This window comes from Sminthopsis crassicaudata, chromosome 3 (assembly GCF_048593235.1).
Source record: "Sminthopsis crassicaudata isolate SCR6 chromosome 3, ASM4859323v1, whole genome shotgun sequence".
In the NCBI taxonomy this organism is placed as follows: Eukaryota; Metazoa; Chordata; class Mammalia; order Dasyuromorphia; family Dasyuridae; genus Sminthopsis; species Sminthopsis crassicaudata.
In genome coordinates this window covers 375,124,427-375,140,248 of record NC_133619.1, presented here as the reverse complement: position 1 = coordinate 375,140,248, position 15,822 = coordinate 375,124,427, and the positions used below count along the sequence as shown (strand labels likewise).

Here is a 15,822-nt window from a genome sequence, read left to right as displayed (position 1 = left end):
CCATAGTCGTTAAGAAGGTTACCTGACAACAGAATATTTCTACATTGTTCAGAGACATTTAGGAAGACTCATTGAGAGTCAATTCGTTTAAGTCCTGGACCTGAAAGATGCAAGATGCACAAATCTAAAGAATTACCACAATCTATCTACTCTGTCTTTTAGGCACAAAAATGTTGAAATTTCTATTATGGGATGATCAAGAAACACTTATTAAGGGCTAAGTCTGTGCACTAAACTAAGTAATGCGTATATAGAGACAAAATTGAAAACAGTTCCTTCTCTCAAAATGCTTAAACATATATATGAATATACATAAATAATATACAAAAAAAGAAAAGATTGTTTTGGGAAGAATCCTAGCAGCTGAGGGGATCAGGAAAAATTTTATGAAAAGATAGTACTTGCAAAGCAGAAGGATACCAGGGACTAGTAAATGGGGAGATGGAAGCAGATGTCTGAAACTAGGTATTAGGAAAAAGAGGTGATGAGGAAGTAGATTTCTGCTGGGAGAAACAATCAGTGCAAAGTTATAGAAATGAGATAGTAAAGTATCATACAGCAAAGAAACCAATATGGCTTGAATATTCAATGTGACAGTTTACAATCAAGGGGAAGAAGACTGGAAAGGAGGGAATAACATAATAAGCATAAGCCACGGTTTACAAATTTCTGGCAGGAAATAAAAATTTTAAAAATGACAACAATATTATCTTCAATCAATCCAAATAAAATTTGTTTGACTTGCTGTCACCTATAAATGTCTCATTTCTCACACAACTTCCATGTTCATTAAATGTAAAAATACCTTATCTGATCACGGTTTGTTGTTATTCTTTTTGCTTATTCCTTTGCCAGCTTCCTCAAATCATGTTCTCTGACTTCACCATAACTTCCCATTCCTCTCCCCCCTTAGTTCCTTCCCACATCATCTCCTTTCTTTCTCCCTTCTCCATTTTAACTCCTTGATGAATCAGTTTAAGTTACTCTTCTCTTAAGTCGCTTGACCCCTTACTCTTGCCCTGACCTTGCCCTGGCAAGCCCTTTCCTTGGATTTCTCCTACAATCTCCTTACTTTACAGTCACATGCTGAATTAATGTCACCAGGTCAACTACAAATTTATGTTATAAAACCTTAACCAGGCCTTTACCACCAACCTAACTGATTCACTATTCCACTCACTACCCATGTTTTTCTCTACACTTTTTTCTTTCCTTAAACGTCTCAAGGCTCTTCTGACCCCCTAGTCTCTCAACTGAGAAACTTGTCTCATATTTTTCTTTAAAAAAAAAAAAAAAAAAAAAAAAAAAAAAAAAAAAAGCCATTTGCAGAAAGCCCTCTCATCTTCCTACTCTCGGATCACTTGGAGGCTTTCTATATATCTCTTTTCCTTCACTGCCATTACAGAGACAAACTCTTGACATGCTCAAGTGATGCCATTTCATGTCATCTTTTATAGCTGATTGGATCCTCTATGATCTCTGTTCTCTCATTAATCTTTAATCTCTTCCTTACAAAAACCTTCACTTGATCCATCTGCCCCATATCTCTACTCCCTTTGGTGACTAACCTCCTTGAGAATTCTAGTCTACAATCAGTACCTTTTGTTTTTTCTTTACCTCATATTCTTAACTAGGGCTTCGGAGATCATTAGTTATCTGTCTCCAAAGTACCAATGACCTCTCAATGGGCAAATCCATTGTCCATCTTTCTTCCTTGATTACTTTGAGCTCTCCTATGGCCTAACCCCAATTCTCATTTTTCCTGGAGGCTTTGGATGCAGGAGCTTTGACTTTGTTACCTTCTTCTGAGTATATTTTGATCCTCCTTGTCACCATAGTAACTTTCAGTGTTTTTTCTGTTGTCTGCTCATTTCTCCAACTATTACTCTGCTTCTAATTCTTTGTTAAAGGAGGGTTCTGTTTCCAGGGAGGAAGGGGGCCCTGTCCCAGGCTGCAGGGGTTTGTGCCACAGTACTCAGAGATCCTTCTGGACACTCAACTACAAGCTCTCTCTTCTGCCCTGGAGCTGTGAGCAGGGTCCATTCCCAACTGGAGCTCTGGGGCTGAGGCTCCTCTGACCTCAACCGGGGCTACATGTTGTACTCCTACTCTGTTCCCACAGACTTCCCTGCTGACCATCCAGCTCCTCTTTTGCTGTCCCCAGGCTGAGAGGTCTGGAAGCCACCAAGACTGCTGCTGATTCAGAAGTCGGCCCAGGCCAGGCCAGGACTGTCTGCTGGACTCCTCCCTGCTACCACAGACCTTTTCTGCGGAGCTTCCAAGCCACCTTTGGCTGGAATATGTTCTGCTCCATCTTTTTGGGTGTTCTGATGCTCTAAAATTTGCCTAGAGTCATTATTTAAAAGAATTTGGAGTAGTCTAGGGGAGACCGCAGCAAATTTCTGCCTTTCTCCCTCCACCTTGGCTCCGGCCCACCCACTGGCCTGTTCTCAGTTGTCATCCTTCTATATCTCCTAATCAGCCTCTTTTCCTTGGCACTTTCTTTTTTTCTGGGATTTCAGCAGCTCTACCCTGATTCTCCTCCTGTCAGACCACTTCTTAGTTTCCTTTAATAGAGTTTCATCCATGTCATTTGTTCCTGCGAATCATGGATGTCCCCAGGGGCCTGTTCTGGATGCCCTTCTCCATCTGTACTACTTCACTTGTAATCTCATCAGCTCCCAGAATTCAATCATCATCTCCCCCCTTACTTCTGTAGCCCAAATCTCTGTCCTCACTGTTAAGCCCTTATCCCCAACAGCCTTCTAGACATCCTGAACCAGATGTGCCCAAAAGCAAACTCTTTCTCTCTCCCCTTTCCCTCAAACTTTCCCTTCTTCTTCATATTCCTATTACTATGGAAGGCACCACCAAATCTTCCCAGACACCAAGGCTCACAATCCAGCACCAGCCCTACTCATCACTCTCATTCACCACCTCCAGTTCTACCTTTGTAACACCTCTCAAATACGCTTCCTTCTCTCCTCTGACACTGATTCCTCTCTGGGACAGGCCCAATCTGTGTCTCCCTATGTCAAGTCTCTCTCTACACCAGTCCATAATCTTCAGCTGCCAAGATGATCTTCCTAAAATGCAGGTTACCCTCCTATTCAATAAATTCTAGTAGCTTCCTAACCTCCAGGATCAAATTTAAAAACCCTTCATTTTCAAATAAGTTAAAAAGCATTTTGCAGACTTTAATGTGGGTTAATACTAGTTACTGTTATCAATATTGTTTGGTATTCCAAGGTCTTCACACCTAGACCCCTCTTGCCTTTCCAGTCTCCTTACACCTTATTCCACATCCCATCTCCCTCTACTCTGTGCCTCCTTGGCTATTCTTTGCACAAGCCCTTTCTTGATTGACTCCGTGCATTTTCAATGGAAGTTTCCACCTAGAATTCTTTCCCTCTTCATCTCTGACTCCCAGTTTCTCTCTTTTTTCAAATCCCCACTAAAATCCCACCTTCTGCAAGAAGCCTTTCCCAATTCACCATTAGCATTTTTCTCTTGTAATGACCTCCAATTTGTTCTGTATATATCTTGTTTGTACATAATTTTTGTTAGACTATAAACTCCATGAAAGCAGGGACTTTTTTTTTTTTTTTTTTTTTGTCCTTTCTTTGTATTTCCAGTGCTGTGCACAGTGCCTGATACATAGGTATGTGCTTAACAAATACTTATTGACTTTACTAAACTTCTTGTCTCTACAAACCCTGACCCCACACTGGCATCTGAAAACCCTGTATTGCACTATTTCCACATATATGTTAGCATTTTTACACTAAAAAATTTCACATTGGGCCTTAGCTAAAAATCAGGATTAAATATAAAACTTGACACCCAGTTTTGTGCCAAGATGACAAAAGAGCTATGAAATCTGCCCTGTTGTTTCTCTGACTGAGGTTAAATGAGTCTCACTCAATTTTTCAGCCTGATCACTCAAGGGTCTCAATGATAGTCATGGCACAGTCAAATACTTGGGAATCACCAAATGCAACTGACTTTTTATTGTTTACTGCGGAATAACAGAGATGAGGAATTCAAAGAAGCTTAAGAAATATATATGAAATAATGCAGACTAAAATAAGCAGAATCAAAACATATGTAAGAAGACAAGAACAATGTAAATAAGATCAAGATATAAGTAAAGGAAAAAAAAAATAACAAAAATCCTTGAAAAAAAGATAACAAAATCTCCCTCCCTCCCCTCATGGCACAGAGGTGAAAAGTACTAGTATGTAATATTGTATGTGCTATCAGAAAGGATTTCTATACTGGATGTGGGTCCTTTAAATTTGTTCTGAATAAAGGTTCAAATGGAAAGGAGTGCGTGGCAAATATAAAGAGAGCAGATAGAAGGTAATTTAAAAGAGGAAGACACTAGCATTTGGAGGAAAAGGCCTTCTGTAGAAGGCAAGATTTGAGCTTACTCTTTAAGGAAACTTGAGGCAACAAAGAAAGTGGAAAAGAAATATTATATTGAACCTGAGATATTGAATCTGATATATTGAACCTGAAATATCCACAAGCGATGTATGGTGATGTATAGTTATTAGCTCAGGAAATCATCAAAATATTTACAGTACTACTTAATATGACTGTAGTTGTAAAGAATTGTATAGATGTATATGAACTGTTGTTTGGCTCAGAGTTATTTTTAACTCTTTAAAGTTATTTTAAAAATTCTTATTAAGTGAGAAAGGACATCTTAGCAACCACAATCTCAAGACTTTCATTATCCAACTACCTAGTTCTTTATATTTTCACATCTTTATTCCAAGCTCTATCTCACAGCCTCCACATAAGTTTCTTCTGCTCCAAAAAAGAAACAAAAATCATTTTTGTTAAAGATTCACATCATTTCTCTTACTTAAATTATGAAATGGCTTATAATTATATTCTGAATTAGGCTGAAACTTTGATCATAGATTGGAAGGCCTCTCAACAATTTCCAGAATTTCTTTTCCCTTTCCATCACCTTTTACTTGATACCTTAGTTTAGCAATATATTAGGAATTTTCTCTTTTGTTCCTAATATGGATTGGCCCTTTAAGACAAATGTTTTAAATTTTCTTTTTTTGAGTTTATACATATTACTCAAAAATATATATATATTTTTAAACATGTATAGGTGTTTTAAGTGCTTGGACACAGAGAGTCATCGCTTCCTACTATATGCCATGAAACCAAGCAAAAAATAAAGTAAAAAAATGACTGATCCATTGCCTACCTGTGTTACTGGAATGTAGAGAGGTTCACCTGTGTGTAGCAATGTAAGTTTTCCATGTTGATGTAGGCGTCCTTCTGGCTTTAAACATGACAATTCTTTGGCCCCTCCTTTCTTTCCACTCTCTTGTCCATTTCCCTTCAGTTCCTCTGTATCACTTAAGCATTCAAAATATTCTTCTTCACTGTCACTCCAGGAATCCCAAGACTTTCCTACTTCTCCCTTTTCCTTATCTGTCTCTTTTAGATGATCTTGCCCAGAATCTCCTGCTTTCCCAAAATCTCCTGCAGAAGTACTAGAAGCAAAATCAGAAAGTGTGGACTTTCTTCCTTCATCACGTGCTCTCTTCCTTTCAATACAACAATTTAACATCTAGGGAAAATGGAAACATTTATATTTTGTTTAAAAATATATACCTGTATAGCTTTCAATCTCCAAAACATTTTCTCTCTATCCTGTTCATATATTCTGAACAATGTCAAGACAGACAGGGGACATAAAGCAATAAATCATACAATGACATCTTTTTGTTTTTGTTTTTGTGAGGCAATTGCCCAGGGTCAAACAGCTAGGAAGTATGAAGTGTCTGAGGTCACATTTGAACTCAGATCCACCTGACTCCAGGGCCAGTACTCTATCCACTGTGCCATTTAACTGCCCCTATAGTATTTTTTACAGAATATGTTTTTATTTAAGTTACCAATTAACACACTGGTTAGAAAATAATTACCTGAAGCTTTTGATGAAGCAAACAACATCTGAGATCTGGGACTCCATTAGCTAATCTAAAGAAAGAGCAAAAAAAAAATAACATAATTTATAATTTTATTACTGAATTATAAATTTTCCATGGTATCACACATTTTTAGTCATATTTGGGGAAAAAATTCCTAGAAACAATTTTAAGTGATAAAAAAACTACATGAGATAGTGAAGGCTGAAACCTCAAAAAGAGTTACATTTTCAACTCTTGCTACATCCCTATCTCCACACCATTTAAGCAAACACAAGGCTTCAATATTCCCTGGCAAACTAGAAAATCCCAAAGTTTGGGATCTTAAGTGAAATTCCTTAACTCAATCATGTGACATGTGAAGATATAAAATAAGTTTGGAAAAATGAGAGCCATGAAATGTCAGGCAAAAAAGACTTTATATATTATCTTTGAAGCAATAAAGAAACTACCAACAATTCATAAATGATATGATTTGACATGTGTGTTAAGAAATATTATTTAAACAACTGTGTAATTATTGGGGTAGAATTATTGGACAAGAACACTTGTTGGTGATTATAGAAATCAATTAGGAAGCTATTTTCATAGTCTAGGGAAATGTGATGAAAATGTAAAATCAGATGATAGCCACGGGTTTCAAAAAGAGAACAGAAATAAGAGATTTGGAATTGGAAACAAATAGAAATCAGGTTAGGGTCAGGAGAGAGGCAGGAAAGAGGAAGTGAGGAGAAGAAAAAAATAATGACATTTAACACAAACAGGCAAGTCCAAAGGGAAAGTCTGAGTTTGGAGTAAGATAATCAGTTTTTCTGGATAACATTAAATTGAAATGCCAGTCAGTGACACACCCAGTATCATGTAAGGAACTGACAATAAAGTATTGAAATTTAGCAAAAAATCAGGCTTAGATATATAGACTTAGGAACAGAAGCATTTACCCTGGAATCAGAAAGTTGTTTTCCCATCTGAAGCGCATTTCAAGGACAAATTCTTGCCAGAGATGTGCCACGCCTTTCACTCCTCCATGGTAGAAATTGATCATACAAAGGCACAAAGCCAGTTTGTAGGTCAAACTGTCAGAAGGTGCAGATTTGAACTGATTGTAAAGATTCTAAATGTAAAAATGAAAAGAAAAATATTTAAAAAGCATATATAAAATATGCTAACCATGAACTAATACAGAATAATCCAGTTTATTTATACTTGACATATAGATATATACTTTAGTTTGTATAGATATATATCTGATATAGCCTTAAGAGAGGTAAAGGATAGGTATGAAAAAGTGGATGTTTCATTTCTCATTTCATTAAGAAGTTTTTTACTTATTTTCTAGTGTCTAAGAATAAAGATAATTGTGCTGAAACATTTATTTTAGAAACTCTAAAACATGAAAAAATTGAGCATTGAACAAAAATTAGATATTATTTTTTCATGGATTGTAGAATTCTTTCCACCTATAAAATATGTCCACATCAATTCTATGTAATAAAGGACTTTTTATTTCACCGAAAGCATGAATTTTTTTTTTTCATGGAATGGTATAAGACAATTTTAAAATATAAAAATTCATTAAAAAAAATTTAGGATAGAGAGAGGCTCTCCTGCCATTTTCATTCATCTTTTTTTTTTTTTTTTCCCCCCCCTGAGGCTGGGGTTAAGTAACTTGCCCAGGGTCACACAGCTAGAAAGTGTTAAGTGTCTGAGACCAGATTTGAACTCAGGTCCTCCTGAATTCAAGGCTGGTGCTCTATCTGTGCCACCTAGTTGCCCCTCTCCTGGCATTTTCACTGGATAATATCATAGTTTTACCACTAGAAGGAACTCTAGAGACCAATGGCTCCCCTCTCTTTTACCATTTCATTCTATAGATGAGGAAATTTAGGTACATAGAAGTTAAATGGCTTTTCCCAGAATTTCATAGTCAGTATATCTAGAAATCTAAGTTGCAAAAACGCTTTACATTTTACTTTTAACAATGAATACCCAAATTAACTTACATATTCTTCATTATCTGAAGAAGGATTATTGTTGCCTGTTGAAGTAAATCCATCTAATGGTTTGTCACAAGCAGCATCAGGGAATAGGAACTTAAAGAGAGGAAGAAAATCTGCTTTTAGATTCAATTTTTTTGGTACTTCATTCTCCATTCTTTCAACTTTTTACTCATATAGGCTGACTTCTGTTATTTAACTTTTCCTGACTTGAGTGTTAAAAAGTTAGAGGGTTTCTATTACATTAGAAGTTTGTCTTCTATACCTACTCTTATAGAAGTGATCCTTGCAAACATGTGAAGCAAAATCTCGGTTTTCCTGATTTCAGGTCCAGTATTCTACAACCTAGCTGCCTTGAATATATAAATGATATCTATTTCTTGAATGGCATACAAAATGCTTGAAAATCAGATGCTTTTTGAGAAGGATGTCCCCTTGTTTGTTAGATGAACAGAAAATGAACCTGAAAACTTTCTATCTTATAAGAAACTATTATTTTAAAAGAACTTTAACTGTGATTGGATGAACTGACGAGATCCTTTCAATGTCTATACTAAAGAACAAAGCTAAGCATTAAATATACATGACAGATGAGCTGGACTTTAGTTGTTCAAATATGAAGACTGAACTACATTATACTGTGAAAGTTTCATTATCCTCTCTCAGAAAAAAAAGGGCTAAGGAGACACCAGGAGCAATGACAATGAATAGTTTTCCCTAAAAGCCACTGAAGCTTTTAGGTCCTACTAGTCTATTGTTGGACTAAAGTTCTCAGAAGATCATCCTCAATTGTAAAATGCAAGTTTTACAGAGTACAATAATATAAACACTATATAAGTACCATAAAATACTACATAAGTACCACACAAAGAGTGTACATGTTATATAATATATATGCATTTACATGTTAGCATGATAATAAAAAAATTTATCACATACTTACCAAGAGAATAGCATTGAGGACATCATTATTCAGTGGTGACTCTTCAACACCCCTGTGCTTTCTAATCTTCTTCTTTGCACTGTGTACCATATTTGTAACTGATAACTTATGAATTGGAACTGGTGCTGGTTCTGTCAGCTTTGATAATGCATGAGTTATATCAACAGTTTCTAATAAAAAAAAACCACACAGAAAATGAACACAAATTATAATATGTTCCAGAGTAGGGAGAAAGGATAAATAAAGTATGTAGTAATAAAAAGTAGTTTAGTCATTCTTCAAAAATTAAAAAACTCAATTACCAACTGCTTAAGTTTTCTATGCAAGCATGTGGGACAAAGATCTCACCAAAATTTCTTTGCAGTGGAGGATTCTGGAAAAATGGCGGAGTAGGTTGGTAAATAGAATAAATTTGTACTTCAGAGTGAACATAAACTGTTAAAAAATCAAGATGATTTGGGGCAGAATAGGGGTGGGTTCTCCCAATACAACCCAAGATTTGAAGAAAGGCCAGCCCAGGATGAACCCATGTGAAGTATAACATCTCCCTCTAGCTCCTCAGAAACACCTAGTGGGGACCCCTGAGGCTAGCTGGGTATGACAGGAGCCTCAGCAGGGACCACAGGAACTTTCACCTCCAGATTGTTTGTGCAGTTGGGGTCTTGAGTCCAAGAAGTCTGAGAGAACCTTAGCTTATTGGGAATGCCAGGCCCAGCTATGCTGCTGAGAATCCTGGGTGAAAAGGAACCAGCACATCCATTGAGTGCAGAGGCAGGCAGGCAGGGATTCTGCTGGCTGTGGGCACTTGCTGGAGAGTGGAATTTAAATTAAATTATTATTAAAAATAAAAAATATTATTGCTTTGCAAAAAAAAAAAAAAGAAAAGAAAGAAAGAATATTAGAATTGGGCAAGAGGAAAGCAGTGAAGCTACAAGAGATCAAGAAGTAACAATGTAGTATAAAAAATGAAAAAAAAAATGTGAAACATCTTATAAGAAAAGTAAGAGATCTGGAGATCAGATCAAGAAGAGAAAATATAAGAATAATCAGATTGCCTAAAAGTTGTGACCAAAAAAAAAGGACCCTGACACAATAATGCAAGAAATAATCCAAGAAAATTATCTTAGAGTGATAGTACATGAGGGGAAAGTAGAAACAGAAAAAATCCACAGATCACTACATTAACATGATCCTTTGTGGAAAACATATAAGATGGCTCAAAAGAAAATTTGGGGCAGAGTTAAAATAAAAATTGTAATTATGTCCTACAAATGAAGTGCAGAGGGAAAACATTAGAGAGAGGAGAAGGATTTGTAGTTCTGAAAATCTACTCACATCAAGAATGGGTTGTTATACAATAGGTAATACAACATATATACTATGAAGGATATAGCACCCTCCAAAATCTATAAAGAAAGATTTGATTATATAAAATTAAATTTTATATACATTATATAAATAAAATTTATTATTATTTATATAAAATTTAAAAAAATTTTAAATACACAAAAAATTACTTTGTCTTAAGAGGAATCCCAATGAATCATAAATTCATAACTTTCATTTTAAAAATATCCTAAACTTTTTTACATGAAGACATCATTAAATATTCTCATACCTCAAAACAAGCTCCTTGACATTAATGCACCACGTTAAGAGAGAAAATTTTGAGCCATAGAATATTAAAACTTTGAGTAAATTTGGAGTTCATCTAATTCAACACCTTTCTGAATGAAGCAAGAATTCTCTTTAAAATAACCTTGATCTCTTGTCATCCTACTTTACTTAAATACCCATAGGTATGGAGAATTCAAAACATTTTGAGATAACCCATGCTAATTTTGAAGAGTTCTATTTTTTCAGGAATTTCTTTATATTAAATTTTAATCTCTCTCCCTAGAACTTCCCTAAATAATCCTAGTTCTGTCCTCGAAGACCAAGCAGGACAACTGTAATTCTTTCACAATACAATTTTTCAAATATTTGCAGACCAGACTTTTTTCTTCTTTAGACTTAATTCTTTCAATTAATCATTGCATGACACAATTACAATTATTCTTACTTTCCTAATTACCCTCTTTTGGAATGCTCTTTTTATTAATGTCTTATCAAAAACACAACGTCTAGAACAGAATACAAGACTTCTACAATCTCTCTCAGTTCATGATAATATACTATGATTAGTATCCAAAATGACATTAATTACCTTTTTTTAGTAATAGCTTTTTATTTTCAAAATACATGTGAAGATGATTTTCAACATTCACTCTTGTAAAACTTTGTGTTCCAAATTTTGTATTAGCTTTTTTGGCTGCCATATCATAGATACTAATTTTTCAGTCCAATATTTTCACATGAACCATATAGTCATGTCTCCTACAGCCTAAATTTGTGTAGTGGATTTTGTGAACTTAAGTTCAGAATTTTACATTTATTCCTATAAATTTCCTCTTATTAAATGTGGCTCATTGTTTTAGCTATTCAAGAACTTTTTAGAACCCAATTCTGTCATTCAGTGCATTAACTGGCCTTCCCCTGCTTTTGCAGCACATGTTTGGTAAAACTCTTGAATAGTGATCAGAGCTCTCTAACTCTGCAGGAGACACATTCCCAATTCAAATCAATGCACATTTATTAAGCACTTACAATGTAAATGACATTGTGTCAGAAGCTGGGAGCAAGAAAGACAAAATTAATAATCGTTAACTTCAAGGAAAAGCAGAAACATGTACACAAATTAGAGACTGAGAGCCATTTGAAGAGAGGATACATGAGGTGAGATCATTAAGAAAGGAAGTGTATAAAGCAAAGAGGCCCAGTCAGAACCTTAAAGATCACTCATATAGAGGAAACAGGAGATGAATGATTAACCAGCAAAGGAGAATGGTCAGAAAAATACAACTACCCAAACTCAGCAATATTGTAGAAATACAAGTAAGCTAATGATAGTTGATAGTTTCAAAAGCTCTAGAGGTTAAGGAGGAAAACAGAGAAGGTTTTATAGCTCAGATTACTGCTAATCTTTTTCCCCTGCTGTGGCAATTGGGGTTAAATAACTTGCTCAGGGTCACACAGCTAGGAAGTATTAAGTGTCTGAGGCCAAATTTGAATTCAGCTCCTCCTGACTTCCGGGCTGGTGCTCTATCCACTGCACCACTTAGCTGCCCCAAGATTACTGTTAACCTCGAAAAACACAATTTCAATATTGTGGGAGGGTCAAGTTCAAATACCGTAACTTATTCAGCCATCCCCAGTTAAAAAGGAGAATGTCGGATACTCAAATTGATTCATTAATTTACCTCTTTGGAATTGAACTAAATCTGAATCACTCCACTATAATACTATTCAATCTCTTTTATTAACTTGTTTATAAGACCAGTGTGGAAGGTATTAAAAATGGCTTTGCTAGAGTTCAGGTATTTTATATGTAGATATCATTTTATTTATCTTTTAGTATAATAGTCCTGTCAAAACAGATAGCTTTCATTCCACTACAAGTTACTTTTCTAAATATATTAAAAAATATATCAGATCAAAAAATTCTAAATTATCAAAATTTCTTAAAGAAAAAGAACAGAAGTTTGAATTTCACTAATTTAAAATTAGTTACCTCTTCCTTCTTCTTCAAATGTGGACCTTCCAAGAATTTCATCTGTTGATTCCTTTCTCCGGCAAATTTTAAAGAATTCAGTAACAAAATCTCCTAAGAAGAAAAAATTGACTCATTTTAGAAAATTAACAAAAAACAAATTATCAATTATAGTGCTCAAAAATGCCAATATGTGCACTGGAAAACAAAGGTAACAGATAATACTTTTCTTCCCTGCTATAATCACCCTGGATCCCTCCCCGAGATACCCATCAAAACAAAGGAGCTTCCCCAATATACCAAGAGATGGACTTTAGGATTGCTCCATACAAACTGGACACAGAATTACATGACTTCATCACTGCACTGTTCCCATCTCCAGTAACTGTAAATAATATAACAAATCTCATTTCTCCTTTTTTTCTCTCATTAATATGGATGCTATCTAAAAACCTTTACTGGAAGTGCAGTGGAGCCAAGATAGCAAAGATTAGGCAGGGACTCACTTGAACTCTCTCACAAACTCTTCCAAAGCCTTTAAATAATGACCTAAAATAAATATTGAAATGTCAGAATCCACAAAAAGATGGGATGAAACAATTTTCCAGCCCAAGACAACTTAAAAGTTTGGCAGGAAAGCTCTATCTCATTGGAGTGAGCACAGTCCAAGTGCAGGTCCCAACAAGCCAGAAGCAGCCTTGGGAATAAATGATCAATCAGCCATAGTGGCTGCTTCTGAGCTCTCACCTCACAGATAGGAAGGGGGCCAAACAACTGCTCACAAGGATACAAAGGATCTCTTGGCTGGTGCTGTGTAGAGGGCGGGAACTCTGGAAAAGTATACTTGAAACAAGGATATTTACACAGGGTGTTTACTCAGTGTGATTGATGAGATTATGGTTCTCTAGTTCACACATACTTAAGATTTGCTGTAATGATGTAATCATACTGAGGTATTTAATGGCTAAGAGGACTGGAAATGAGACATTCCATCTTTGACCATCCTTTGGATGGCTCTCTTGCCTACTTCACTCCTCCACTAAGAACAAGGCTGGTTCCCAGATCCTCCAGAGAGCTAATCTGGACTTTACATTTTAGTGTCCAAAGTGGGGTCTCCCAGAAGGACATTACAATGCTGGAGGCAGGGCTCTCTTGCTTCACCTATAATTAGAGCCCAGTTGCATTCCTAGGTGGCAGTCCTGGGGCAAGGAGCACTAGCAAATCAGAGCTGATCGGTACACAGTAGAGCAGGGACTCTCATAACAATTCCAAGACAGAAAAGAAAACTTGTAGTCATAAACCAGAGCGCAGAAGAGGAGTAAACACAGCTCTCCTTAGATACTATCACCTTGGAAAAACTGAAAACTTACAGGTCTCTAGAAGCATCTCTCTAAACAGCTGCATAAAACCCCTAAAGTGACATTGTTCCCTGAAGAAACAGTGTATCCTACACTCTGGAAGCAGAGGCCTACTTTATCAAAGAGTTATCAAAAGATAAAAAAAAGGCCTACTTTATCAAAGAGTAAAGAAGTAGTCTGGAAAAATGAGCAAACAACAGAATAAAAATTTCAATCACAGATCAAAATACATACTCATAAGAAGACAGCAACATCAAAATTCCTACATCCAAAGCCTCTAAGAAAAATATGGACAAGCTCAAAATGGACTTAAAAATCAATTAAGAGAGAAAGAAGAAAAATTAGGAAGAGAAATGAGAGTGATGCAAGAAAAATCATAAGGAAAAAGTCAATAGCTTGATAAAAGGAGGCACAAAAATACTGGAAAAAAAAAAAAACTCCTTAAAAAAAAAAGAACAAATCTAACAAAAAGGGGAATGCCTTGAAAATCAGAATTGGCCAAATGGAAAAGGAGGTATAAAACATCATTGAAGAAAATAATTCCTTAAAAATTAGAATTAAGCACACAGCAACTAATGAGAAATCAAGAAACAACACAACAAAAGCAAAAGGGTGAAAAAAAAAAAAAACACCCAGAAGACAATGTGAAATATTAGAAAAACAAATGACTTGGAAAACAGATCCAGGAGAGATGATTTTAAAATTACTGGTTAATCTGAAAGCCATAATCATTAAAAAAAAAGTCTTCGTGAAATTATCAAGGAAAAATGCCTAGATATTGTAGAACTTGAGAGTAAATCAGGAATTAAAAGAATCCATCAATCACCTCCAGAAAGAGAACATAAAACGAAAACTCCCAGGAATATTATTGCCAAATTCCAGAGCTCCAAGGTCAAGGAGAAAATACTGAGAGCAACCAGAAAGAAACAATTCAATTATTGTGGAGCCACAGTTAGCATAATACAAGATAAAGCAGCATCAATATTAAAGGATTGGAGAGTTTAGAAAAGATATTATGGAGAGCAAAGGAGCTAGGATTATAACCAAGAACCACCTATCCAGCAAAAATGAATATAATCCTTCAGAGGAAAAATGGACATTCAATGAAAAAGAGGGTTTTCAAGTATTTCTGATAAAAAAGATCAAAGCTGAATAGAAAAATCTTTCTTCCAAATAGAAGACTCAAGAAAAGCATAAAAAGGTAAACAAGAAAAGGAAATCATAAAGGACTTAACGTTAAACTGTTTATACTCCAACATGCGAAGATGATTTTCTCATTATTTGGGTAATGCTACCCAATATACTGGTATATTGGGGAGAAAAAGAGAGAAGAGGAGGAAGAGAGGGAGAAAGACAGAGACAGACAGAAAGACAGAGAGACACAGAGAAATAGCAAGAGAGAGAGAGAAACAGACACAGAGAAAGAAAAACAGAGTGATAGAGAGATAAACAGGGAGAGACAGAGAAACAAAGACAGAAATAGAGAAACAGAGTGTGTATACTTAGAGAGAGAGGGCACAGATTTGAGTTGAATATGATGGGATAGTATTTTAAAAATAAAAAGGTTGAGAAAGAAATGCACTGGGAGAAAGGGAAAGGAAGAGGTACAAGGGGGCAAATTATCTCACATAAAAAAGATAAGAAAGCACTACTACAGCAGAGGGAAAGAAGAGGGGAGGTGGAGGGGAATGTTTGAACCTTATTCTCATGGGAATTGGCTCAAAGAGGGAAGATAACATATACACTCAAAATCTATCTCACCCTAAAAGAAAAACAGGAGGAGAAGAGAATAAGAGAAATAATTGGGGAGAGGCACTCATAGAAAGAAGGATGGATTGGGGAAGGCAAAAAACATTTTTGAGAAGGGACAGAGTGAAAGGAGAGAGAGAACAGAACAGAGGGGGAAATAGGATGGTGGGAAACAGTCATCACAACTATGAAAAAAATTTTGAAGCAAATTTCTCTGATAAAG

The 15,822-nt window shown here is 35.7% G+C and overlaps 1 protein-coding gene across 1 annotated transcript in view; it reads right to left on the bottom strand.

Moving 5' to 3' along the window:
• The window catches only part of RAB3GAP1 (RAB3 GTPase activating protein catalytic subunit 1), an 87,624-nt gene that overhangs the window by 11,145 nt on the left and 60,657 nt on the right, over positions 1 to 15,822 (bottom strand). Inside the window, exons 12-17 of the mRNA XM_074301897.1 lie at positions 12,514 to 12,606; positions 8,904 to 9,073; positions 7,967 to 8,056; positions 6,905 to 7,077; positions 5,961 to 6,015; positions 5,234 to 5,602 (exon numbers count right to left, since the gene is read on the bottom strand). Of these exons, the coding sequence (XP_074157998.1) occupies positions 5,234 to 5,602; positions 5,961 to 6,015; positions 6,905 to 7,077; positions 7,967 to 8,056; positions 8,904 to 9,073; positions 12,514 to 12,606 (950 nt within the window). The remainder of the gene's footprint in view (positions 1 to 5,233; positions 5,603 to 5,960; positions 6,016 to 6,904; positions 7,078 to 7,966; positions 8,057 to 8,903; positions 9,074 to 12,513; positions 12,607 to 15,822) is intronic.